The sequence below is a fragment of the Triturus cristatus genome, chromosome 1_2 (assembly GCF_964204655.1).
Source record: "Triturus cristatus chromosome 1_2, aTriCri1.1, whole genome shotgun sequence".
In the NCBI taxonomy this organism is placed as follows: Eukaryota; Metazoa; Chordata; class Amphibia; order Caudata; family Salamandridae; genus Triturus; species Triturus cristatus.
Window position 1 is genome coordinate 145,255,737 of NC_140580.1, and position 25,681 is coordinate 145,281,417.

Consider the following 25,681-nt stretch of genomic DNA (forward strand, 5'->3'; position numbering starts at 1 on the left):
TAGGTGGCTCATGCATGTTCTCCATGAAGGGGACGACAGTGAGTAGGATCTTGCCTTGGTATCCATTGATATAGCTACGGCATTCAACGTGGTAAATTGGTGCTTCCTCCAGGCATCTTTGGGGAGAGTGGGATGTGGATCCAGATTCCTGTCCTGGGTGAGCTTGATCTACTCCGAACGCAAGGGTAGGTGATCTTGGATCCCTTTGAGATCCAAAGGGCACCAGGCATGGGTGCCCATTATCGCCTTTTATTATTTACTCTGGTGATGGAAACCTGGCCGTCCGAATTAGGAGAGACATCGGGCGCTTTTGACATATGGATCTGGGACAGGGAACACCTGCTTCCCATAATATGCCGATGACACTTTATTTTGGCTGACAACACCGGCAATCTCGCTCCCCTGCCTCTTGCAATATTTTGAGGCCTTCAGGGAAGTTTCCCTGGTTTACCCACTGGGTGCCCTGCGGAGTCTGGACCCCAGTGCGCTCCCACCTATGCCCCTGCGCTGGGAGACAGTTCAATTCAGATACTTGGGAGTTGTGGTCACCCATACCACACGAAAACTAAAGCAATGTAACCTGGATCTGGAGACCGATGGGTTGGCTCGCTCAGTCTCCTTCTGGAACACACTCTCCTTGTCCCTCATGGTGTGCGTAGCGGTGGCCAAAATGGTGTTCCTGCCAAGATGCCTTTGCGCCTTCAGCATTCACTAGACACACTACTGGGGTCAGTGTTCAAGAGACTTTACTCCTTGGTAGTAAAATAGGTGTAGGCTGATGGCAGGAACAAAGTAAGCCAAGAGATGCTGCAGCTACCAATGGAGGGAGGGGGGGAAGGGGGGTTGGCACTACCAAACTTGGAATTGTATTACTTGGTGTTGCAGCTACAGCACACAACACATTGGCTGGCCGAAGAGAATAACTGGGAGAAAGACCTCCTGGCAGACAACACAGGAGAAAGAACTCTGTCAACTGCTGCATAGAGGTGCGAGGGGACACAGAGTAGATCAATATTTGATCAGACCCAGAGCAATACTGTGGGAAAGAGCAGTGAGGGTGGTCCTGAAGCACGCCCACTTTGCAAGAGTTTGTGTTCTGGGACCTCCCAACATTACTGCACCTAGCATCAGAGGTGGATGTTTCTGGTTGGAAAGACTGGGGATGCATGACATTAGCCGACCTATTTCCCCAACGACACATTGGTCACTTTCGAGATGGCACAGGAATGCTTTGGGGTGGGGAGGGAACAATTCCTTCTTTATACGAGCATCACTAACACAGTTCGGGAAATTTGTCCCACATGGCCGAAAGCTCTCGACTCTACAGCCCTATGCAGGGCATTGTTGGAACTTTGAGGGGGAAGACACTTGATATCCCAATTAGACTGCCGGCCTGCCACTATTTATATAAAATAAATTTTTAAAAAAGGTTTCGAGTATACGACTGCTGTGGCTATTGTTATCTCCTGGTTTGAATATGAGATCATGCGGCCTTGTTGTGTCTCTCTGTAAGGTGCAGCCTCTCTGGAGGGTGAAGATTGCAGCTTTGAGGATACACCGACATATCTTCCGTGCAACACTTTAAACACTAACTGATAATGGCTGACTAGTTCCAACTTCAAGAACTGTTGCATGGGCAGAAAAATCCCTTTACCATTTTAAAATGATATACGGTCAAGTGACGCATAGGGTCCTCCTCTTTCTTTGCTGCAGATCCATTTTTATAAAGTTGTGTGGTGCTGGTGGTCTCTTCTATCTCCGCAACCTACCCCTTGAAATTTCTGGTTTCTACCAGAGAGGTGGTTGATATCCCAGTTTCAGAAAGACCTTCAACACTTGGTTACTCGTTCTTTAAAGCCCATCCTTGTCTTTGTTGTATTCCATCAGCAAGTACTAGCATCAGCAGGTGACTTCTGTGGGAGCAGAGCTTTACGAACCCATGGCTTTATAACTTTGCATCCAGACATGATTGTTCCTCTTGAAAATAAGATGATGTGTGTCCTTGTTGCCTTACAGAATTTGTGTGGGGGCCCCATGGGGAGAGTTTGATGTTTGTTTTGAGTTGGTGATTACTCTGAAGTCCTTTTGGGACAACAAGCCTATGGAATAGTTTGTCCCGTCTCTAGTTTTACTTGCGCCTGCACAGCAGCAAGCAACTGCATCTCAAATATCTTTGAAGCATTTAGCTGGATTTCGAAAGAAATGATTCTAAAGTGTTTAACTTGGGCATTTTTCGAGTCTCTAAACTTAGTCTTTTTGTTACTGTTGGTTTTTTTGGGGTGTTAAATCAAGTTTTGCAATTCTTTCCATGCTAGAATATTTCCTGTCACAGTGAGACTAGAACTGGGCAATTGGTTCCATTGTATTCTATTGTAATTGCATTTATATAGCTCTTACTACCACGTACGAGGCGTCAAAGCATTTTTTCAGCGAGTAGCACGCTACCCCGGAACCCACACAGGATTAGTGTTGAATTGGTATAGTGAAATCTGAAAGTAATTTGAGTGATGGATATGTTAGTTGTTTGGATAGAGAAGGGTAGCGGAGGGATAGAGGGAAAAAGGTTTGCATTTATATAGTGCTTGCTACTCCTGATGAGGTTAGTAGCACGCTACTCTGGAACCCATGAAGGATTAGTGGTGAATTGGTGTAGTGAAATATGAAATTTGAGAAGTGGACATGTTAGTCTGTTTTTGATTGACAAGGATAGTGGAGGGATAGAGTGAAGGATTTAGACCTTTTTTATGTTTCGGAGGTCATAGCTGTAGGAGGAGGCGTGGGATGAGTAAAAAGGGATGTGGAGGGAAAGAGTCCAGAGTTTAGAAAGGCTTGTTTTGGGGAATCCGTATAGGAAAAGGTGTCGGATGATGCAAGGAGGGGGAGAGTCTAGTAAGGGTTATTTTGGGGATCATAGTAGTGGTATGGGGTTTGGGATGAATGAGAGTGAATGTAGAGGATATATTGAGAGAGGTATAGGGTGAGAAATAGTACATTGGATATGCTGAATTAGAAGAAAGTAATAAATGTATAGATCCAAGTACATGGAAGGTATATAGATGCATCAAGTAAGTATATGTAGATTAAAGATGCATTAGATAATCTCTGGTTTTCAAGTGTTGTACTTAAATTTTTTTTTTTTTTTTAAACATAATAATTCTACTTGTTTTTACAAAGCAATGCACATATATAGCTACATATCTAGAGTACAAATAAATGCTTGTATACAGAGGGATATGCTGCATATTTGTTTTTGTATGGCGCTTCTGTGGGGAAGAGCCAATTCTTGAGTAGTTTTCTGAAGATCAGGTAGTTGTCCGTGGATCTTATGTTGGGGGTAAATAATTCCATAGTTTGGCTGCTTGAACAGAGAAGGGTGTGCCACCCATGGTTTTTTCTTGTATCTTGGGATTTTGAGGCGAGGTGCCACTGTAGAGCGGAGGTTGCTTTCTTGAATGTGTTTTGGTGATTTTCTTCCTGATGAAGAGTGGTCCCATTCCATGTATTGCTTTGTGGGTGATACAAATCGGCTTTAACCTGGATCTTCTGGCAACTGGTAACCAATGCAGGGCCTTTCAAGGCAAGGGAGATATGGTCTTGCGGTTTGATATGCAAGAATAGTCTGGCAGCAGAGTTCTGAATCCGTTGTAGTCTTTTCATGGTCGTTTAAAGGTGATCTGTGGTAGAGGCTATTGGCATAATAGAGTTTGGACAGAACAAGGGAGATGGTAGCTTGGATCTTGTGTGGAAATCCCAAATTGGGGGGAAGAGACGTCGCAGAGTTTTTATAGTAACAAAGCTTGATCCTGCTAGTTTTACTTCGGCATTCATCAATAGCTTGGAATCCATAGTCCTTCCAAGGTTTCTTACTTCTTTCGATACTTTAGGCGGTTATCCCAGTTAATCAGGCCAGGCGGCAAGCGGGTCATAATGTTTCCAATCGCCACACATGAGTATTTCCATTTTGGAAGCCTTCAATTTGAGATGTCTCCAAGTCATCCATCGATCCACGGCTCTGAGACAACTGAAAATTGGCGAGTTTCCAATGTCTTTGGGGCATTCCAGTTGATGGAGTATTTGTGTCATCTGCATAGTTATAGCACGTGAGGTGAAATTGATTGATCAGTACGAGAAGGACTTCATGTAAATGTTGAAAAGCATGGGCGAGAAGCTAAATCCTTGAGGGACCCCTGCTTTTGTGGTGTGTGGTTTGGACGAGAAAGGTGGATTATGGATGACATTAGTTCTGTTTCGAAGTTAGGAAGTGATCCAGTCTAGAGCAGTCCCCTCTATGCTAGCTTCGTAGAGTCTTTGTATCAGTGTCATGGTCAGCCATGTCAAAGTCAGCCGAGAGGTCCAAGAGTAGTAGCGCAGTAACCCTGTTGCGGTCAACTGTGTTCTTCAGGTCATCCCAGATAGCAAGGAGGGCAGATTCTGTGCCTCTTCCTGGACGGGATCCTGTTTGTAAATCTGAAAGTATGCCATTCCCCTCAATGAATTGTGACATCTGGACGAACGCTGCTCTTTCTATCAGTTTTCCCAGGAAAGGTCCATTTGTAATGGGTCTGAAGTTGTGAGGGTTCAGCGGGTCCAAGTTTGTTTTCTTCAGTAAAGGGCATATGTATGACTTTTTGAGTTCTTCCGGAAATATTCCGGTAGTTAAGGAATCGTTGATTCTTCTTACTCGAGTGGCAGCAGAGGTTAGAAGAATTGTCTTGAAAGTTTGAGGGGGACAAGAGTTAGAAGGGCTTTCCGGCAGGCTTGCTTGGACCAGGTCCATAAATTAATCATGTGAAATGTGTTGGAAGGAACGGAGAGGCTGGGTTACAGTATTCTTAAATTGTTGTTTTGTAAAAGGGTTAGTGCTGGTGCTTTTGTCTTTGTTTTAAGTAGGAGTCCGTGTCTGCTTTGTCCGTGTAATGATTTTCCAGTTTGTCTGTGAATTCTTGAGTATCTGAAAGACAGTTATGGATTGCTCACCTTAGAATTACCCCCAGGCTTCAGACTGGATCTGGAAACTTTTCCTCAGCAGTACCTCTGCACATCGATAGGTGGCGTCGGTCAACTCCGCCTTCGTCGTTGGCGTCATGGTCGCCGGAATGACATTGCGGTATCTACTTAGACGCTGCCCTCGTGCGTTGATGTCCATTTCTTTTTTTGCGCCAGCCAGCGCAGATCCAGAGAGAGTGGTACCCTTTTTTTGAGTCGATCGACTCCTGCTGCACAGAGGGATGTCACGTCAGACTGGCTTCAAGGCTTGTGACGCCTGTCACAAATTAATGTCGGTAACGGACCCGCACCTTGTGTGCCTTTTGGTACCTGGAGCGCCACCACGACAGTTGTGCTCCGACTGCCGGGTCATGAACCCAAAGTCTTTGCCAGAGCAGTCCTGAAAGCTTCTTGAGGCCCAGCAGTCCGCTCCGCGCCGTTCGAGGTCCCGGTCGAGAGAGAGGTCGCGGAGCCACCACCACCACTCGTCATCGAAGTCTTACTCTTTGGGTAAAACCAAGCACAAGAAGAAGGCGAAGAGGCATTGTTGCTCTTCACGTTCTCTCCATCTGTTGGCCGATGGGACGCGGAAGGTAGTTGTGCGGCTCCACCCGTGGAGCCTGTTGGGTCGACTCCGGCTTTCCCTCCCTTTCCGTGACCTGGAGGGACCCCCTGCCCAGCTACGAATCTTTTATGAAGCCTTGCATTCCATTTTCGGGCAGCCCGATTTTGCCGGCACGCCCTCAGGCCCCGCAGACTCTGTTGGGGGCTCTAGGCCTTCGATGTTGGCGTCTTCGGCTCTGGTGCTGCAGGGCCCCCAAGGATCCAAGCCTGGATCCGGATCTGGGCCGGTTGACCTCGTGACGCCTTCGGCGCCAAATCCAGTGACTGCACCCCTGCCGGTTGTGTCCCCAGCCATCGTCGACCCCGGCCTCCACCTCGATGAGGACACTGAGCCGGACCGACATATAGACCGGCGCCGGCGGGTACTTTTGTAAGCCTGTTCTCTCCTGATTGTTTCCTACTGCCCTGAGTGACTCACAGGAGAGGGTGAGGAGGACTGGGATGGGTCTGTGGACCCTCTTGCAGACCAGTTAGAGGAACCAGACTGGAGAGAAGAGTTGGGGGAGGCCAGTGGTCTGGACACCTCCTCAGACCTTGGCATGCTATCTCCCCCTAACGTGGCTACAGAGAAGGGTGCATCTTACGCAGTGGTGTTGCATAGGGCAGCCGAGGCTCCAAACCTCAAGTTTCCTACTGTTGCGGTCAGGGCTAGGCTCCTGACAGAGGTGCTTCAACCGGCAGTGGCCTCTTCGGAGAACTTGCTGCCATTTTTAATGAGGGCATTACGAACATCCTTTTGGGCACTTGGTCCAAGCCCAATACAGGGGCTCCTGTGGACAGGATGATTGCCCGACACCACCTCCAAGCTCGGGGTGACCCCATTTTCCTCTCTTCCCATCCTACGCCTGAGAGGTTGGTAGTCCAAGCCTCAATGTTCAAAGGCGCATTCCCTAACGCACTACCTTTATAGGAAATCCAAGAAGCTGGACCACCTTGGGAAGATTGTTTTCTTCCTCCAGCTTGGGACTGCGGTTGGTGAGCACTGCATGTCTATTGAGCCGTTACTCCCACTCAGTGTGGGACACGGTTGGGCATGTGCTGGAGGAGGCCTGGGCCGTACTCTCCCGTGCTGTTGCTAAAGGGAGAGACGTTGCTAAGTTCACCATCCGGTGTGGGCTGGACAACGCTGACTCACTGGGCAGGACGATTTCCACATCAGTAGCACTGAGACGCTTTGCCTGGTTGAGGTCCACTGGCTTTTCGGGGGATGTCCAAGCAACGCATTTGGACATGCCCTTTGATGGCCATCACCTGTTCAGGGCTGCGGCCAGATCCTTGGGCCTTGCTTCCACCTCACGCCCAGCGCAGTCTGCTTTTCTCCACTTTCGTGGCTATGGAAGGGGTGTCCCGCCACATCCCGCCCAGAGCCAAAGGCCTGCGCAAGCTGTCCAGCCTCTGCTGATCCCACTGCCGTGGGTCGGGCCCAGCGGGCGGCCCAGTCCACCAGTGCCCCCTCTGCAGCAGGTTCCAAACCCTCCTAGTCAGACCTTTCAGGCCCATCACTCACCAGTGGGCAGCAGGATTCGCTATCACCTCCCCACTGACTCAACATCTCGTACGACAGGTGGGTTTTGCAGATCGTCCGAAGGGGCTACTCCCGCCCCTTCGAGACTACCCCTCCATCCATGCCACCTCAATTCCATCGCATGTCGGAGGATCACCTGGCCCTTCTCCAACAAAGTTACGGCTCTCTTGGCCAAGTGAGCCATCGAGGGCATTCCTGCCCCAGAACGAGGTCGTGGTGGTTGTTCCCACTACTTTCTGGTGCCCAAGAAGGACCAGGGCATGCGTCCTAGCTTGGATCTCAGGGACTTCAACCTTTTCCTCCAGGAGGAGAAGTTCAAGATGTTGACACGGGCTCAGGTCCTGTTTGCTCTCGACCCTGGAGACTGGATGGTAGCGTTGGACTTGCAGGATGCTTATTTTCACATCCCCATCCTGCCGGCCCACCGGCGTTACCTGCCGTTCACGGTAGGCTACGAGCACTTTCAGTTCACCATGCTCCACTTTGGCCTTACCAGGTCCCCTCGGGAGTTCACGAAAGTGAAGACGGTAGTCGCAGCTCATCTGAGCAGATCAGGGTACCAGTATTCCCCTATCTCGACGACGTTCCAGTGGGCACAGCATCAGGGGAATCTTTCCGATTGCGCCCAGATCTCAGAGGGCACTGCACATCAATTGGGAGTGGTGGCTATCAAACTGGGACTGGTGCAACGGCAGTTCCCTCTCCCTTCCCCAACCAGAGGTCACAGTGGTGACAGATTCATCACTGCTGGGGTGAGGCGGTCACATGGGAAAGGCAGAGATCAGAGGTCTCTGGTCTCCGGCGGGGTCCAGGCTCCATATCAACCTTTTGGAGCTTCGGGTGATTCATCTTGAACTAAAAGCATTCCTTCCCTCTGTCCAGGGAAGTGTGGTGCAGGTGTTCAGACAAAACCACTGACCTGTGGTAGTGCAACAAAAAGGGTGGGGTGGGGTCGTGGACCCTATATGTCAAGAGGCTTTCCGCCTTTGGACATGGCTGGAACATCAGGGAATGTCCCTGGTGGTTCGACACCTGGCAGGTTCTCTGATCGCCAGGGGGAGGACGACCTCAGCCGCAGGTGTATGATTGATCACGAATGGCGCCTTCACTCAGAGGTGGTGCAAGGTCTCTTTCAGCAGTGGGGAGAGCCTTGGTTAGATCTATTCGCCACTAAAGAGAACGAGCAATGTCAGCAGTTCTGCAAGTTGGCATTTCCAAGGCAGTACTCGCTAGGCTGGCCATCGATCCTTCGTTTAGACTGCCTCTTCGGGAGGATCATCTGTCACAGCAGCAGGGGATGGTCTGCCACTCGAACCTGTCCAGCAGCCACCTCCATGCATGGAGATTGAGCGGTGGCAGTTGACAGCTATCGACCTTCCTCCTGTAGTCTGTAATGTTATCTTGGCAGCCAGGCGTCCCTCCACTAAAATGGTGTACGCCTGTAGATGGAACAAATTTGTGGCATGTTGCGCAGCAAAGGCTGTGGATCCCCTTTCTGCCCCCTTGCAGAGGTTCTCCTCTTAATTCTTTCTTTGGCCCAGCAGGGCTCTGCTCAGGGCATTCTCAAAGGCTATATTTCTGCCATTTCGGCCTTCCTTCGGCTGCCTGGCCAGCCTTCTCTTTTCAAGTCCCCGATTTTGTTAAATTTCTTCCTTAAGGGCATTACTTATTTGTTTCTTCCAACTCCTTTTGTGATGCCCCAGTGGAACTTGAACCTGGTTCTTACTTACCAGAGTTTGTGCTCCTTTCGAACCGATACATAACTGTCCTCTCAGACTCTTAACCCTTCAAACTGCCTTTCTGCTCGCAGGGTGAGTGAGCTACAGGCCCTTTCTTCTAAGCATCCTTTCCTGGCTGTTCATCCGGACAAGGTTGTCCGCCGCACTAAGTCTTCTTTCCTTCCTAAAGTGGTTACTTCTTTCCATATAGGACGGACCATCACTTTGCTCACCTTCTTTCCGCCCCCGCATCCTTCTAAAGAGGAAGAGAGGCTCCACTGTTTGGATCCAAAATGTTCGCTTTCATTCTATCTGGATCACACTAAACAATTCGGGGTGGATGACCAGCTCTTTGTGGGCGCCAAGAAAGTTCGGGCCATGCAATGGGTCGTTCTTTCCATCAAATCTGCTATTCCTATTAACGAAAAAGGAACCTCCAGTTGCGTTGCGTGCCCATTGCACCAGGGCGACTGCAGCCAGTACTGCTTTGGGACGCGAAGTCCCCCTTCTTGACATCTGCTAGGCAGCTACGTGGGCTTCACTGCACAGGCTTACCAAACACTACTGCCTGGTCAGTCAAGTCCAGCGGGACGGCTTCTTCAGCCGTTCGGTTCTCCAGGACTTTTTGGTGTGAATTTGGTTTGCAGACCCTCCAACGGGTTTCGTTTTGCTTGGGTATCTATTCTAAAGTGAAGAATACTTAACTAATTGTATCTTTCAGGTGAACAAGTTACTTAGGTAACGATATGTCGGTAAGAGACTTAGATTAGTTATGGATCCCTCACCACCCCACCCATCCTCCCCGTTCAGCGAACTGACTTCTGAGGTTAAGGGACTCCCTTTCAGGGCCCTAGTTTTCGTGTTTCAGTGGTCAGTGTCTTGCATGGCTCTGCGCTTCTGGCATGGAATGTCGTGCAAAGAATTGGCGTCCGCACGCGAGAGCGGCATCTAAGTAGATACTGCGACGTCATTCCGGCGACTACAATGCCAACGACGAACACTGAGTCAATCGACATGCAGAGGTACTGCTGACCAAAAATGTCTCCGGATCCAGTCTGACACCTGGGGATAATTCTAAGGTGAGGAATCCATAACTAATCTGTCTCTTACAGATATATCCTTACCGAAGGTAAGTAACTTGTTCAACTGGATAAGTTCCTTCTAGGCAATTTGATTTACGAAATTCATTGAGTATTTTATAGAATTCTTTATTTGCACATTTAGCATTTTGAATTCTGTCTGAATAGTACCTTTTCTTTGCGATAGCTGACTTGTATAGTTGACTTGTATAATTTGTTAATTTTCTGTAGGTGAAGTTTGGCGTTTGCTTTGAGGCAGGCACGTTGCAGCTTTCTAATTTGTTGTTTTAGGTCTATTACCTCTATTTCTCCAAGGTGCTTGTATTCTTGGTTTTGAGTGGCATCAGGATATAGTGATGGCGTGTTTTGTGGCACGAATGCTTAGGTTGGTGGAACGCTGGTACCAATTGTTTAAAACCAGTAATTTGTTTACTTGTAGAACTAATGGGCTCTTGTAGTCAGTTTGGAATTTAGATTTCTAAATCTTTCTATAAAGTGCTCTGTGCGAAGGAAAGCTCGGCAGGGTTTCTTTCTTTTAAAATGTTTTTCTTTTCATTCTGAACACTGACAATGTGCGTTTATTCAAGGTATGTTGGGTGCCAGGACTATGATTAAAACTTAATACCATCATTGCTAGGCAACTGTTCACCCTCTGAGATTTTTTTAAGAATTGCCTAAATTATTTCCTCTTGATGCATGGGGAAGTAAAATAACTTGCATAGGAACAGCATATCCATTCTGGCTCCTGATTACCAAACCTGCTCCAAAACTGTACAATCTAGCCCGGTCACAAGGGCCCTTTGTGTGTTCTTGTCCCTCCCCCTTACAGAATACAGTACCATTCTCCTTCATTGGCCAAAGCTGACTGTTCATATGCCACACTGTCATCAAATCTCCCTCCACACCACTGATTAGTAAACAATTTAAAGACTCGCTTCCTCTTTTGGATGCTTATCCAGTGTTTTTATTTATATATCTTTTTTAATTGAGTTCCAATGTACCACTTAATCCATTGGTGAGCTGACTTTGTTCGCCTACTATTTTTGTTTTTCCTTGTCCATTTCAGTTCTCAAGTGGACAGATTGTGTACAGTCAGATATATTGCTATAGAGAATATTTAACAGGCGCGCAGTGTGTCAGTCCATGGCTTGTGTAAACCTGTTGAAAGTTCGAATGCTGTCTTGTAGCTATTGATTTGTTTGCATTTTTTTTTTCTTACTATTTGCGGCTAACCTTGCATCTCAGTTTGCAGTGCAGTGTAATGCTCTTCTTGGTTGAGGTCTGAGATGCCACACTCGCTATGACAAGAGTCTTGCGGTGTTGAGGTTTGCTGCCTTTTTACAGAGGTTTGTGCTTGTTCTGCCTGACAGGTATTGCAGCCCGGAATACACCTTTCCGCCCCAGCAAGAAGCGATCCAGTTTGCTGTTACCACTGCCTTTGAAATGGTTACACTGAATCCTCGAACGCTGGTTGTTTGTGGCACATATTCCGTTGGGAAAGAGAAAGTCTTTCTAGGTACTTACTCTGAGATGGTCTGTTTTTTCATGTCTCTGAAATGTTTGTAGCATGGCAGGGGAAGCGGCCACTACAACGCGGCCGTATCCACGCATAACAATAACCACGCATGCATTACAATGCAAGCGTGGTTACAATGAATAGCCTTTACCACGCATACCATTACTATGAGATGCGTAGTAAAGGCATGTGTGCTAAAGGCCCCCTCCCCCAAAAAAGAAAAAATGTGGGTTAAAAAAAAAAGGGGGCTGGGGGGGGGGGGGGGGGGATCAGCGTCGTAAGAGGAAACGGAAAGACACTGCCGCTTCCTCTTTACGACGTGAAACGCAAATAGGAAGTGCTTTGAGTGAAGAGAACGTAGAGAGGTAAGGGGGAATGAGTGGGTGGTGTCGCACAGGGGTAAATTATAAGAGTTAATTTTAAAGGTTAATTAGTAGTGATGGAAGATATCATTTAAAATGAAAATGCCATTAACATGCATAGTTTAACAACGAAAATTGTTGTAAAAATGTGCGTGTTAAAGGCATTTTCGTGGTAAAGGATATGCATGGAGAAGGCATTCGCGTTGTAACGCATGCATAGTAACGTCATACAACTACATGGCAGAAGAGATCTCTGAAGAACAGCATTCACAAACGTCTTGCGCTAAATGCAGATTTTAAGCTGAGAATGTGAAAGGCCATTCTACCAAACGCCATGGTACTCCTGGTGGTGGAACTGTATGCAATAGCTCTTTGCAGGCTGTGGTGGTCGCTTGTTCGTGCTTGCACTATTAATTCTGGAAGTACGCCTAATGTTAGACTTGAAAATGTGCCAAACGCAAAGATTTTCCCCTTTATTAGGGACTATGTATTATATTCGTTTTTAGCTGTATTGGTCGAGTGTAACTTAACTAATCTATATTTTTGTTGGTTGTAGCTGTTGCCGATGTTTTGGGCTGTAAGGTGTGCATGTCCCAAGACAAGTACAAAACGATGCAGTGCTTGGAGTCGAAAGACATTGCATCCCAAATCACTACAGACTGGAACAGCACCAGTCTTCATGTTCTTCCGATGATGCAGGTTAATTGTAAGGTAAGAGCTTGATACTACGAATAGGCCAGACTTGGTGATGTATCTATGTGCCTTGAAACTGTATTCCATGGCAGCAGTGTGTTTGTGCCTCATTTAATCTGTACTTTAGGATACAGTACTGTTGTGCTTTTTTCCCATTTTCTCCTCTATGTTGGAGTCCATTGTGCTAATAACTATCATTGCCTATTGCTTCCATGTCCTCGTGTTCTTCCTCACTTCGCCTGCCACTCTTATAAAGAAGAGACCGTCAACTAGTTAAAGAAGACTTCATGCAAAAGGATGATTTAAATTATTTAGACTGGCTTTACAGACTTCATTCTCACTTGTATGGGACTGAACTCTCTAGTTTGCAGAGCTTTCTTGCTGTTAGTAGGTCCACAGGTACATTAATTTTTGGTAGTAAAGGTTGTGCCACAGAGTGAAGCAGGTTTGCAGTGCTGTGGAGGTGTCCATTTTGCCTCAGTGTAGTGAAAGCTGTATGCACATGGTAGTTAGTTCCTGATCATACATTTGTCCTTATTCCCTTGGTTCACCAAGCTGGGTGTTTTTACTTTGCTCTACATAGCACTCACATCTCACCTTATGGGGACTTCAGAGCACCTGGGGCTGTGCATGCATCAATAAATAGCAACACAGTGAGTACATGGGTAATGAAATGGACAAATGTGTTGTATGGGTTAAAGATTTTTGGTTAGCTAGGTGATGATCAGGGGTTCCTTTTACTTTTTCTCTGGAAACCCTATTAGCATCTCATGTTACTTTTCTGGTCTGTTCTTCCCGGACCCTGTTGACCGCTTGAGCAGCTCATTGTATTCTCTTCCCTGCACCTGTCCACTCACTTTCACTTCATCAGGAAGCTGTTACAAGGGCAATGTCTAAACTGTTTGTCGTAGGTCTCTTTTGAAAAGACGCTTTCTCAGTTACTCATTTCAGTGAATGGAAATTCAGAAGGTGATTGATGCATCAATAGATTACTCACTTGCCAAGAATTCAGCCTCAACCTTTAGTGCAGGAGAAGAAAGGATGCTTCCACCCAATTGTCTGCTGTTTGCCCCCACGCGTCCAACCATTACTTCTGGTGGCCATTCCAGTGAGGGAGGGGAGACGTCTTAATTTGTTTTGTACAAAAATGTAAGGGAAGGGACCAGTGCTTTCACTGCTCACTCTGTTAATGCGCCTCCTCCCCATGTTGCACATCTCAATCTTCTAGCATTTGTTGATAATCAAAGTAAGTCCTGGATGTTGGAAGGATACATATGGTGTGAGAAGGCTTGAAGATTAAGTTACGAAGTTGCAGCTTTTTCATGTTTCCCAACTTGCAAAGCAGATTGCCAAGGCCAATAGGTCTAATCTGGGCTAGCCTATATTTTAATTTAGTGTTTTTTGCAAACAAAATAGGCATTGCAAGTAATTAACAGTAAAGGTGCTGTCTAAACGTGGTGTGCATGTTCGACCCTCAAAACTGGAAAATAACCATGCACACAAATGCATTTAAAAACTCATTACATAAAAGCAGAGAGCGATAGTCCCCCTTTGGCGTGGCGTGCACATATGCTCAAATTAGACGTCATTCACAGTGAAGACGGGCAGTGGCTGAAGCGAGCTGCGCCCATTGCTCCTGCTGAATGTTGTGGTGGATACAAGCAAAATGTGAAAGTTGAAAAGTCCAGTGGATGGAGAGGGCTGACGGCATGGCTTTAATATTAATCCATATTTGTACATCGTGAACATATCACCTCTTAAGGTTTCAAGGTGCTGGTGGCCGTCGGGGAGATTAAGTGAGCTTTTACCCAGAGTCACATGAGGCTGAGCTGCCGCCGGGGATCAAACCATCAGATCCGCGGTCTGGAGTCGGGTGCCCTGGCCACCAAGCCACACTTCTCCCATACTTTGTATGTATTTTTGTTTTCTTAACACATGAGGCTGGTGAGACGGCGATAAGGATAGATTGGAATAAATGCCCTTCTGGCATAGCCTCCACTGCACATTCATAGTTGTCTCTTGTTTCATAAATGTTTCTGTTCTTTTACACCTTGTACTTACTAGAAACGTCTCGTGGTTACATCAGCTAAGCTTAGTTTATATCAAAATATTTCTGTGAATTTAGCACTTTAAAAACATTTTTGGGCAGAAATGCACAGCCGTTAAGTTGTCTTATCCTCTCAACACATAATGTCTGCCTTAAATGTGAATAAAACAATTGTATTGGGTGCAAACCGTAATAAACCCATCAAAGGCAGATTTTTTTTTTCCTCTTATTTTTTTTTCACTCAAAATCAGCCTCCAGCAGGTTCGGCTGTAGGGCTGTGTGCCCGACCGGGTGCTGCCTTTGGGTGGGGGTGCCATGTTTGCAAGTATATTATGGTTTGAAAGGCACCTGCTGCTGGTTCCTGGCCTCTAGTAATTTCCAGGAAACAATAAAAATGTCAACATAACACCAGTGATTAATGTTCTTCCTAGAGCGAGATCGGAGGTTTGTCTGGAAGTTTTGACTCATGGTAAGGTACCTCAGTGGCTTAATATGCCTACTGCAAACCGCATGTACCATGCAGATCACAAAGTGCATATAATGTAAATAGGTCAGTGGGTTACTGCTTTTGTCTGAGCGTTCCTTTTGTTACTTGCAGTTAAAATCCTAACTTAGAACAGTGAGCTATAAACCATCATGAAACAGCTGCATGCCAACTACAAGGTATAGATCAGAGTGTCCTGTTTTTCGCCCAGTCTTTCATTATCATAGTGTTGAAAAAAGGGTTCATTTGGACGGAAATCAATACTGATTATTAAAGAGAAACACCCCCCCCTCCCACCAACCATGGAGTTACGTTTTAAATTCTGAGTTTGTGCTGCTCCAGACCAAGCACTATTAAACTATACTGTCTACCAGTATGGATGACGGGTGACGCATACACCTTGTAGTCCTCTGTCTTGCGTAATATTTCCTATACACTGAATTGAACACCTATGAATGATTGACCCTGCGTAATGTGTGTGATGTAAAGTGCTTGTACACCCTACACTGATGAGTTGCTTTATAAAACTAATTAAATGCATCTGAGCGAGCGTGGGTATGGAGACTTGTGGGGCACTGTTAAGGTGTGATAGTGAGGGAATCCGTGATGGAGGTGGTCATTGGAGGGGCGCCAACAAACTTTGTCGCACTGGGCACCACCAGCGCTAAAGCCTGCCCTGACCACAAGCAACAGTAACAAACTATCTTTACCAAATCTAAAGTGCCAGTTGGTGAAGTGACCCAAACCACCCCACCCCCAATGGCATGCGATGCTATCAAAGTGTACACTTTATTTTTTCTTTAAGGCTACCAAATGTGTTTTTTGATACCCAAGCACTGTTTGTTTACTCTTTAAGGGACTGCTGAACCACCTGAACAAGTTTTCTGGGCGGTATGATCGTGTGTTGGCATTTAAACCAACTGGATGGACATACTCCGATAGGTGCGACTCCGTGGCTGATATAAAGCCCACCATCCGAGGAAAGATCACCATGTATGGTACGTCTCATTAGCAAAACGTTGATAGGTCCAGAAGACTTATTTCTCCCTACCCATCCAAAGAGCACTGCTTTTGTGCATCCAGGTGTGGCTTATTTAATGAGTAGTATGGAACTATGTTAAGGGGAATGTTTGTAAACTTGTCCCAGCTTTAATTGAAAGTGTTTTTTGAGAATCTTAGCAAGAATACTGTTGTTCCTTCTCTGAAAATCATAACTCTTACTACGGCTTCCCTCTTCCTAGGGCGAGAGACCAGTTTTTTCCTGATGCACACTTCGGTTGTCTTTCAAATTCTTATTTCTCCTCCTCTGGTTCCACCTCTCCTGTCCCCAACCCCCGGGGCTGAAGTAGTTGAGACCTTTATGAGGCCTGTGGAGAAAAAAATCCTCTTTAATAGTGCCATCTCTGCTTAGCTGTGGGATGCCTTTTTATGGACCAATTGTTTCCGAGAGGGAGACTTTGTCTTGATGGAGACAATTCGAGAAGACCTAATTCTCTCCTCCAGTCCTGGTTCCCACTAACTTCTTGATGTGTGTGACCGGGTCAATGCAGAAATGGCCTCAAAATAGCCATTGTGTGGAAACTGTTAACCCCTTCGCTGCTGCGGACATTCCGCTGCAGCGCTGGGGGGCAGCGCGGTGGGCCTGTGCTCATGACGGAGCCGCTCCGTCATGAGCCACGGTTGAGCTGTGCTCATGACGGAACGGTTCCGTCATGACTCCGCCCATTTGCGTTGTCCCCCCGCACAGGCGGGGAAACAGCGCCGCGTAGGCGGAGCGGCCGCCAACGGTCGTGTCATGACGGAACCGTTCCGTCATGAGCACACGGCAACCGTGGCTCATGACGGAACGGTTCCGTCATGAGCGGGGAAGGGGTTAATAGATATTCATTAATTAATTCTCCATCTGTGAAATCTGGAACGCTGAAAAAACGAAAATGAGTATTTTTTCGAAAAAGATTTTGGGGGGAGGTCGAAAGGATGATTAGTGCAGGAGTGTGCCTTCTGAAAAAGCGTTTATGAAGATGTTTACTTGTGCTTTAAATGTTGAATTTTTCCTCTAGGGATCCCTTACAGCGAGCACAGCAGCTACCTGGAAATGAAGCGCTTCGTTCAGTGGCTGAGGCCACAGAAGATTATCCCGACCGTGAACATGGGCAACTGGAAGGCGCGGACCACCATGGAGAAGTTTTTCAGCCAGTGGATGACTGAGCCTGCACCAAGGCGTGCCCCCCACAGCTAGTCCTTGCAACACCTTTTTTTTAATCGTGGACAAAGAATAGATTGATGAATTTATTATACCCAACTTTAAATGTTTTGAATTTGTTCAAGTTGCTTTTACCACTGTCATATAAAAAAAAAAAAAAGATTTTAAGTATTTTCCCCTTGAACCTTTTAGAAAAGCATTCACATCAGTTCATGTCAAGGGTAACGAAACGACAGCCGTTACGTCAGTCTTACTGCTTTTGTGTACAAGTGTATGTATGTATGTGTGTAGATATATATATATATATATATATAATCGGTCTGTCGCAGGTTTAAGATGCAGGAGCAATAGACCCATGCAATATTTTTCGAGAAACAAGAGTGCATTTTCGAGGCTGGGGAGGAGTGAGCCGTGAATATTTCTTATAAATCATGCGACTCTGGAAGTTGCTGGCTCACTCTCATGCCATTTAGTGTGCAGGGGAAGCTACTTGGTCGACTTCCATTATTGTGTTCCCCTGGTGCTTTTTTTACACGCCTTTTCAGGAAAAGGAAAACGAGCTCTTTATTTACTAATGTTTTTTTTTAATCTGAACATGTTATTTATATTGAAGCATGGTAAAGATTACATGGGCAAGTTTAATATTTTTTGAAGCATCAGTGGAGCGTCCCTGTACATATTGCTGCACTCTTTCAGGTTGTATTGTTGGGCGTGCTAACTTCTTGACCAGAAGTGATGGACATTTTCCCCACACTATCAAATAACCTGTTGAATCCATCAAGCACTACGTAACTTCCCTCTTCTTTTGAAACTGTGCTCTTATGATGGCGAGCTGTCTCTCTCTGACCCTTCGGCATGTTCACATGGACATTGTTGGTCTTCGTTCGGCTGCTACTATCTGTACTTGTAACCGTTTTTCCTGTTACTATTTGTATTTTAACTTAAAATTTCTGCTGCTAATATATTTGTACTTTAATTGAAAACAAATGATTATTTATAATAAAATTTAGCTAAATATTTAAAACCTGGAGTTTGTTTAATCCTTGCTTTGCAAATAAGGAAAATTAGTGCATTGAATGTGGGAACGTTTTCAGGAGTCCAGGCCAGACAGGGGTTACTGAGTTCAGAGTGTAACAATTGGAGCCTTCTGCAACTGGTTTCACGAGGATATGTAAATATTGAGCCAAAAACATAGCGCCAACTACACCTCTCTAGCGCTTCATTATCAGAGTAGCAAAGTCGAGAAGTCCAAGGCTTACTTTGGAGGCTTGCAGACTCTAAACCGATTTAAACGTTTTACTAAATCCGTGTCCAGCCAAGGCTTTTAATGTAACTGAAATACTTCTACGACAAAACTCAAATGTAGAGGATAATTATCCTATGCTTTACACTGGCTAAGGTACTCTGTATCTGGTGGGAGCAGTGCACACTTGTGAAGCAGTTCCTGTGACTGTAAATCCCAACATCTGTCCTTGAGGTTAATCTGGATGTTGGCTTGTGTTCGGGTTCTCTGCCCACCCCTCCTTAAAGAATGATGATTACCTGGAGCATAACATGTCTAAACAGTTCTTGGGCATGTAACAGGGCCTGAAGGTTTCACCACACAGCCTGACAGAGCAGGTCTTTCCCTTGGGCTGCCGTTTGCAACTTCCATTACTTCTTGCCACAGCTCCTCACAGTCCTGTTAATTTCTAGTCAGTACCTTCCTCATGCAAGGACACCTCCTGCAACCACCCTTACCAGTTGGTCAGCTCCATCCCCAAGGCAGGCCCCAGACAACACTTCTCGTGATTGGTTACAGAATGCCCATGTTTCTGTTCCTTAACCTGACAAAGGGACACTGATAGTTAACAACCTCAACCCTGGCATACAATGTTTTTTGAACCCCAGATTATGGTGCAGAGAACTCCTGGTACACTGACTAGATTTCAGTCTTGCCTGTAAAAAGCACATTCTCTGTGACAGCATATAGGAAACAATTTATAAGGGGTTTGGAGTCCTTCCAATGCTTAACATTTCTTAGCTTAATTGTCATTCTTATTTGCTGCCTTCTAATTGGCCAGTGCTTGTTGATGTCACATTCTGTTCTTTAGTTTGAAGCATGAATCAAATACTGGGCGATTTAGCGTGAATAGTGTCTTTCCGCTTTTCGTCCACTGCTGTGATTCAGGTCCTATTTTTTTTTATCCTTCCCATCGGTTTTGCTTCTTCCTCCCCCCCTCCCCCCTCCTTCCATGCTTGTTCGTGTTGCTTCTCACTCTTCCCACCCTTGTCAGCATTGCTTCTTTCCTCCTACCTCCACTCTCCTGTTGTCCATGTTGCTTCTTCCATCCACCCTCCATGTGTAGCTCCCCCGTCTGCTGTAAAAAAAAAACAAAAAACTGTATGATGTGGCCAGCTTTGACTGCGTTGTAGTGCTTTTATTTTTACCGTCTAGTTGCCGTTGTTGTCTGTGTTGCCCTGCCCACCCACCATAAGAAAGAAAAGCAATGACACGGCCAGTGATGGCCATGTTGTATTGCTTTTTTTTACTGTTTTGTTGCCGTTTTCTCCTGTTTTCGGTGTTGCCCACACTCGCCTGCCATAAGGGAAAAAAAGATCCTTTCAACAACGGAGTACTTTTTATTTTAACTTTACTTTTAGCTATGCTGCACAGCCACAGCTGCTGTGCAATATGGCAAGAAGACTTTGGCAAAGCCAATAGGTTTTGCTTAGGCGAGACCTATTGGCTTTGCCAATGCTTCTTCTACTATAACGGCAGACTGATTATTCCACCGTTTCAGGTCTGGTGCGGTTGCCGGCCGTTCGTGAGTTTACTCTGAGAACACCCCAGCCACCGCGTTTAACATAGGCTATGGGTTACAAAGGCTAATCGGGGAGCTCTCCAGGGCGAGTCATTCAGAAGGTAGAATGAGAACCCCAGGCACAGAGGTCTGTACGCATAATAGGGCAGGGGCCATGACTGTGAATCCAACGGACGTCTGCCTGCTTCATCTACAGTGGTTATAGCCGCCCCAGGGAAGGGAAGAGGGCTTTTTCAAGAGCCTAGAGTGTCCCTTAGTAAAATTGATTCTGTTTCAGTTATAGCATGTTATAATCCTCATTACTTGTTCAATTTGCACAAAAGTTCTTAACTGTTTCCTCCTGGTCTTGAAGAACTTGCTATGAGTTTCTGATCGCAGAGAAGCTGCTTGATGTCGCTTCATGAACTGTAACGGACACAAAATTATGAATAGGAATGTTGTCTGCATTGCAAAGTCGTGCTTGATTAATCTCTTCTCTCTATTCAGATATATAGGGCAAGATATGGCAAAACTTTTTTTTTTCCCCCACAATCTGCAGCGAAGGTTGGCCAAAAACTAAATGGGATGAGATTACTGCAAACCTTACAAGTGCAGTCTCACCTGATCATCATACCTTCATATCTAGGCTAACGAGGAAAATGTGCTTCCAAACTAAAAATAAAAAAAAGAGGTGCAAAAAAAGCAGATGTTTTGTTAACTTTAAACCATGCTATGAGAATTGTTCAGAGGTGCTTTTCTCAGTGGCTGTACACTTTTGTATCCAGTGTGTTGTGTACGCCTGCATGGACAACTGACTCCGCTTCCATATCTGTCCCAAAATCATTAATTTCCCTCCTCCATAATGTACACCACCTTGTTCAGTCTGAGTTCCTCCCAGCAGTTATCAGAAATGCCTCTTGAGGAACGTGGGAAAGCTGAATTTCCCCTGATGGGTAGCCATTCACACGGATGTGACCTGAAGGCTGGGTGTAGCGAGCAAGTACTATGCATTCAAATTTATTTCCCATGCTAAATAGTTGCATGAATGAGTGTAGGAAGATCTACGAAACCTTATCAAAGGCCTTCTCAGCGTTAATGGCCATTGTAGGGAAAGATGGGGAATTTGCTTTTTCTATTGCATGGCAGAAGACCCTTATGTTGTCAGACGCAAATATGCCTTTGGTGAAGCCAGTCTGGGACCAGTGTTTTAGTAGAGGAGTTTTTTTTTTCTTCTAATCTCAGTACCATGATTGTTGCATATATTTTGCTATCTACATTTAAGGGTGATCTTGGTAATTTTAAGAGGGGTTTTCCTTTCTTTATGAATAACACCAATTGTGGCTTCCAATGCTGTACCTTAATTTTTCCCAGTAGCTTATAAATATTCGTATAAAATCACCATATGGGATATTTAGGCATCTTGAAGGTTTTTATAGAAGCTCGCCAGAAGGACATCGGGGCCTTGAGATTTCCAGGTCTTTAAGGAGTTGATCACTTATTTGATCTCCGAAGAAGTGATGCTTTGAGTACGTTATTAGTCATTTAGTCATGGTAATTGTATTTTGTCCAGGCTTGTTTGGCAATATGTTAAGGAGGTGGTTGACTGTGGGTTCTATAATTCAGAGTAGTATTCTTGAATTGGTTTCCCAAGATCAGAGAGGTCAAAAACTGTATCTTCAGATGTTTTTATTTGCAGTAGTAAAACTTTTTTATGGCTTTATATTTAAGCTTAGATAATGTTCTCCTTGCTTTATTTTGTTCAGTGCATATTTTTTCCTAATGTTTCAAACCCATATGTGGGCACGGGTAATGATTTTTTTGTTATATTCATATTTCAGTGGCTTCAGTTTGAGTAAATTATTGATCGCTTGAGCTAAATAATTTATATGCTAGCTGTTTAATTTGGGTTTCTCGTTAGTTCATCTTTTTTGTATTCTTGTTCTTGCTTTCATCACATCCCAAAGAGTTTCTGTGAAGATGGCCTCAGAACAGTTTTCACTGAAATAATTTGCAATGGCTATGTGTCGTTTAGCTTTTTATTTAAGACTATTCATTCATGCTCCAGGTTTTTTTCTATGAGTATTTTTGAATATGTGTAGTTCTAAGGAAATTACAATTTCAAACAAGCAATGATAGATACAATAAATAGCACTATTAACATTGGGCCCCAGGGGGGGACCAAACCATATACTAAAAAAATGGTATAAGAACCACGACAATTCTACAGACAATGCCTAGGGCATTTAGGATCGCTGGCCCCTTAAGAATCCACCCCAGGTTATGAGGAAGGGGACCCACGGGAGGCGCGTGCAGTGGAAGTAGCTGCTATCGGGATCTCTATTACAGCCTATGGAGAATGTCGCGGTTGGAAATAAACAGTTTAAAAATACTTCTAGCAGGAGTACAAAGTTAAAACTTTAGACTTCAGCTTTTGAGGAGCCCACTACCACGAGAGTACCGAGGTACCACTGTTACCTGCCCCAGGGAAGCCGGGTGCACAGGTCGTTTCTGCTGTCGGGTAGCGGGCTGATTTTCAATGGGAAAATAGTCAAAAGTTCTGCTAGCCAAAAGCGTCGATGATTCCGTGAAGATCAACGATGTGAAGATTGTAGAGAAGAACCTGAAAGCAGAGGGGACAGAGTCTGGGTCACGGCAAAGTGACCAGGAGGCTCAAAGCAAAGAGCCCTTCGATGTCGGGTGCTTCAGGTGGAAAGTGGTGTAGCTTGGATCTGCAGCCACGGGCTCCGGGAGGCTTCAAGGAAGGCCAGCTTCGGGAGGGCGACTGTCCCACATCGGATGAGGGTCGCTGCGGTGTTGGTGTCCGGATTGGATCCACTAAGCCTTGGCAACCGCAACCCACGAAGGATGAACAAATCTGCTACAGTGCAGACCCACGAGGTCTGGGAGAGGTCTCCTTTGGGGAGACTGTAGAGCAGGCCTGGAGCAACCAGGGGAACTCTTGATTCTGGAAATAGACCTCCGCTAGGGCCCACAAGTCGAGAGACAAGGGACCGCGGGAGGCGGCAATTTGGAGTGCGTAAAAGGGCAGCCACGGGCCACTGGAGGGGGCTAGGGCACTGGTCTTTGGCACAATTGCTGTAGAGTGGTTGGCTCAAACGGGCCAAAGCACAACTTCCCCACTGGTCAGGGTCGTGTGCTATGCAAGAGGTGTCCGGTGTCCTGGGGTATTGGGGATCTCGGCACCCACGCGGTACACGGTGCCCAAACTTGTTGAGCACACTCACTGGCATCTGGGATGCGCTGGAAACCCACCTCAAGGGTGCTGGAAGTCGTCGAAGTCCGTAGGAGCAGCGAAGTTCCAACCGGGTCACTTGCAGTGTTTCAGGTGCCTGCCAAGCAGGGGGATAACTCCTTTATCCCAAGGGAGATTTCTTTCGTCAGCTGGGCAGCAGCAAGTCGAAGGTCAAGACTGTAAATTTCAAGATTAATCTGAGGCTCTGGGGCCACGTTATTCACCTTTATCCCCAAGATTAGGTGAGTGTCCAGAGTAGTGTCCACCAAGGTGAGGCGGGAAAGGGTGGCTACACCCTCTCCCCTTTGTGTGTTTCCCGCCTGGGCGAGGGGGCAGGATGCCCCTGAACCGGTTCCAAGCGGTGTATGCAGAATGAGGACTCTGCAGCTGCCTACGTGCAGCTCTGAAAGGACATTTGGTGCACCCACTCTGTTCCAATCCACATTATCCTGTCTGGGGAGATGCTAGCACTTCCCTGCCACAGGAGCCGTATTGTCCAGCTGGTGAGGCTGGGGTTTTCCCCAGCAATAGCCAGCCAGGGTCGTGTAGGTGGCGGGCAGTAGCCATTTTGTGTTACTTGTGCACTTTTAAATTGGTGTCCAAATTCTACCGCTTTTCCCATATCGCCCCTCCAGCAGGGGGGAATCGTACCCTCATGTCCATGGCTGGACTGGGGGTATGATTCCTACATGTTTGACACCAAACACGATATGGTTCTGTGTAGCCATTCTCAAGTTATCGCGTTATCGCGATAGACTTATAATGCGGTTAAGAGTATATGGTATGGCTACACTACAAACAACCCAGCAATGATTTTACGAAGGTTGCAGGGAGGTCCTACTCACGTAGGGGGTCCCCCCCTCACACATACCTCAGCACCCTGCCTTGTAGGATTAGCAAGGCCTGCTATAGGGGTGACCTATGAGAGTATATGTGTTGTAATGGGGTGGGATATAGGGTACCTATATCCCTGTAAGGGGTGCTAGCACCACCTTACCCAGACTACAGTAGTGGTCTGGTGGTGTCAGTTTGTATGGCTGTCCCAGGGTGGCACAATAAGTGCTGCAGCCCTGGTAGGCCTACTGAGGGACCCATGCCCTGGGTACCTTCTATAAGGGACTGTCAGGGCATCCTCAGCATCCAATTGGTTTGTACCTAGGGTACTTCACATCAGTTTTAGGGAGAAAGCAGATAGGCTGGGGTCCTGGATAGCAGGATCCCAGCCAGACTAGTCAAAAACCACTCAAATACCAGGCAAAAAGTTGGGGGCAACCATTAGTCAGATTACACCTTCCTACACCTCGTATGAGTTTGTCTGGAGAAAAGCAGCTTACTGGAAAGTGAAGTTTTGAAAAATCTGGAAAGCAAACAAAGAGCGAGGGGTGTGGTGGCCAAATACGAAAAAGCTAAAATGATGGGAAGTAGAGCAGCAAGGGAGCGTGTAAATCAGAATTTTACCACATAATTATTTTCACCCAATGAAAGATAAGAGGGACAAATGGATTGGGGGGTTTGATGCGAAGTTTTTCATGGGATTCTTTGACTTGCTGTGTGAGATTGGCACAATTTTTACTTGGGCAACAGTACGTTTCAGCTTTGACTGGTTTGGACTGAGACTCTGGGATGCCACAGACACTCTTTGAGATTCCCCTGACCCCACCAGATAATGATGGAGTGTTTGATAGTCCATTTATGGGTGTAGTTAGACAGACCATCCTCCTCCCAACAATATCCTTGAACCATGGCAAACTTTTCTCACATGCTGTCCATCAGTCATCCCCTGGTGTTTCTGGCACATTCATTATTGCGATGTTCCAGTCATTTACGATGTGAGCTTTTAGGTCTGGATCAAATAATTTTCGCTAGCCCTGACCCAGGACCACCACTCTGCCGGGATTTTTCTTTAATTTGGTTTGGGAGATTGTAGTAGACATATTACGATTCTGTATCCCTACCTCTGTTTGCTATTATCTGCTTGAGTTATTGTAAGGGCTTCAGGAATTTCTTATTTAATGCACCAAGACATACTATGGGCGCATCCATCAACATTGATGGAATAGCCCCTTTCTATGACCCGCATGGTTGACTTTACACTTTTCAGCGATTTGTGACTTTGAAAAATATAAATTACTTTCATGCAAGTGGGTGTTCCATACTTGTGTGGATGCATAGAGACCTGCTGCTATTGTTTTTTGTGTTTTAACAACTTCCTGTTTGGATGAGAAGAGAGGTGGATGGGGGATCAGCTGTAGAAGCTTGTAAGTGAGCCCCTGGGGTGAAGATAAGTCACAAACGTGCGTGCTGGCTGTATTATATGTGACAATCCACTGAAGACGTCCCCACTCACCTCCACCCCCCCCCCCCCAATTAAAAAGACCTAGGTAACCAGGGAGCCATAGAACTTGGAT

At 46.1% G+C, this 25,681-nt stretch overlaps 1 protein-coding gene across 3 annotated transcripts in view; it reads left to right on the top strand.

Moving 5' to 3' along the window:
• Positions 1–18,255, top strand: part of DCLRE1A (DNA cross-link repair 1A) — a 103,359-nt gene extending 85,104 nt beyond the window's left edge. For 2 of the 3 annotated variants that reach the window (XM_085603306.1, XM_085603308.1), the window contains exons 6-9: positions 11,303–11,448; positions 12,367–12,521; positions 15,891–16,032; positions 17,095–17,410. In XM_085603306.1, coding sequence (XP_085459432.1) covers positions 11,303–11,448; positions 12,367–12,521; positions 15,891–16,032; positions 17,095–17,273 — 622 coding nt within the window. In that variant the 3' untranslated portion in view covers positions 17,274–17,410. Of the gene's footprint in view, positions 1–11,302; positions 11,449–12,366; positions 12,522–15,890; positions 16,033–17,094 lie in introns of all 3 variants that reach the window. The other variant, XM_085603307.1, reaches the window with a different exon arrangement.
• Positions 18,256–25,681: the final 7,426 nt, after the last annotated feature.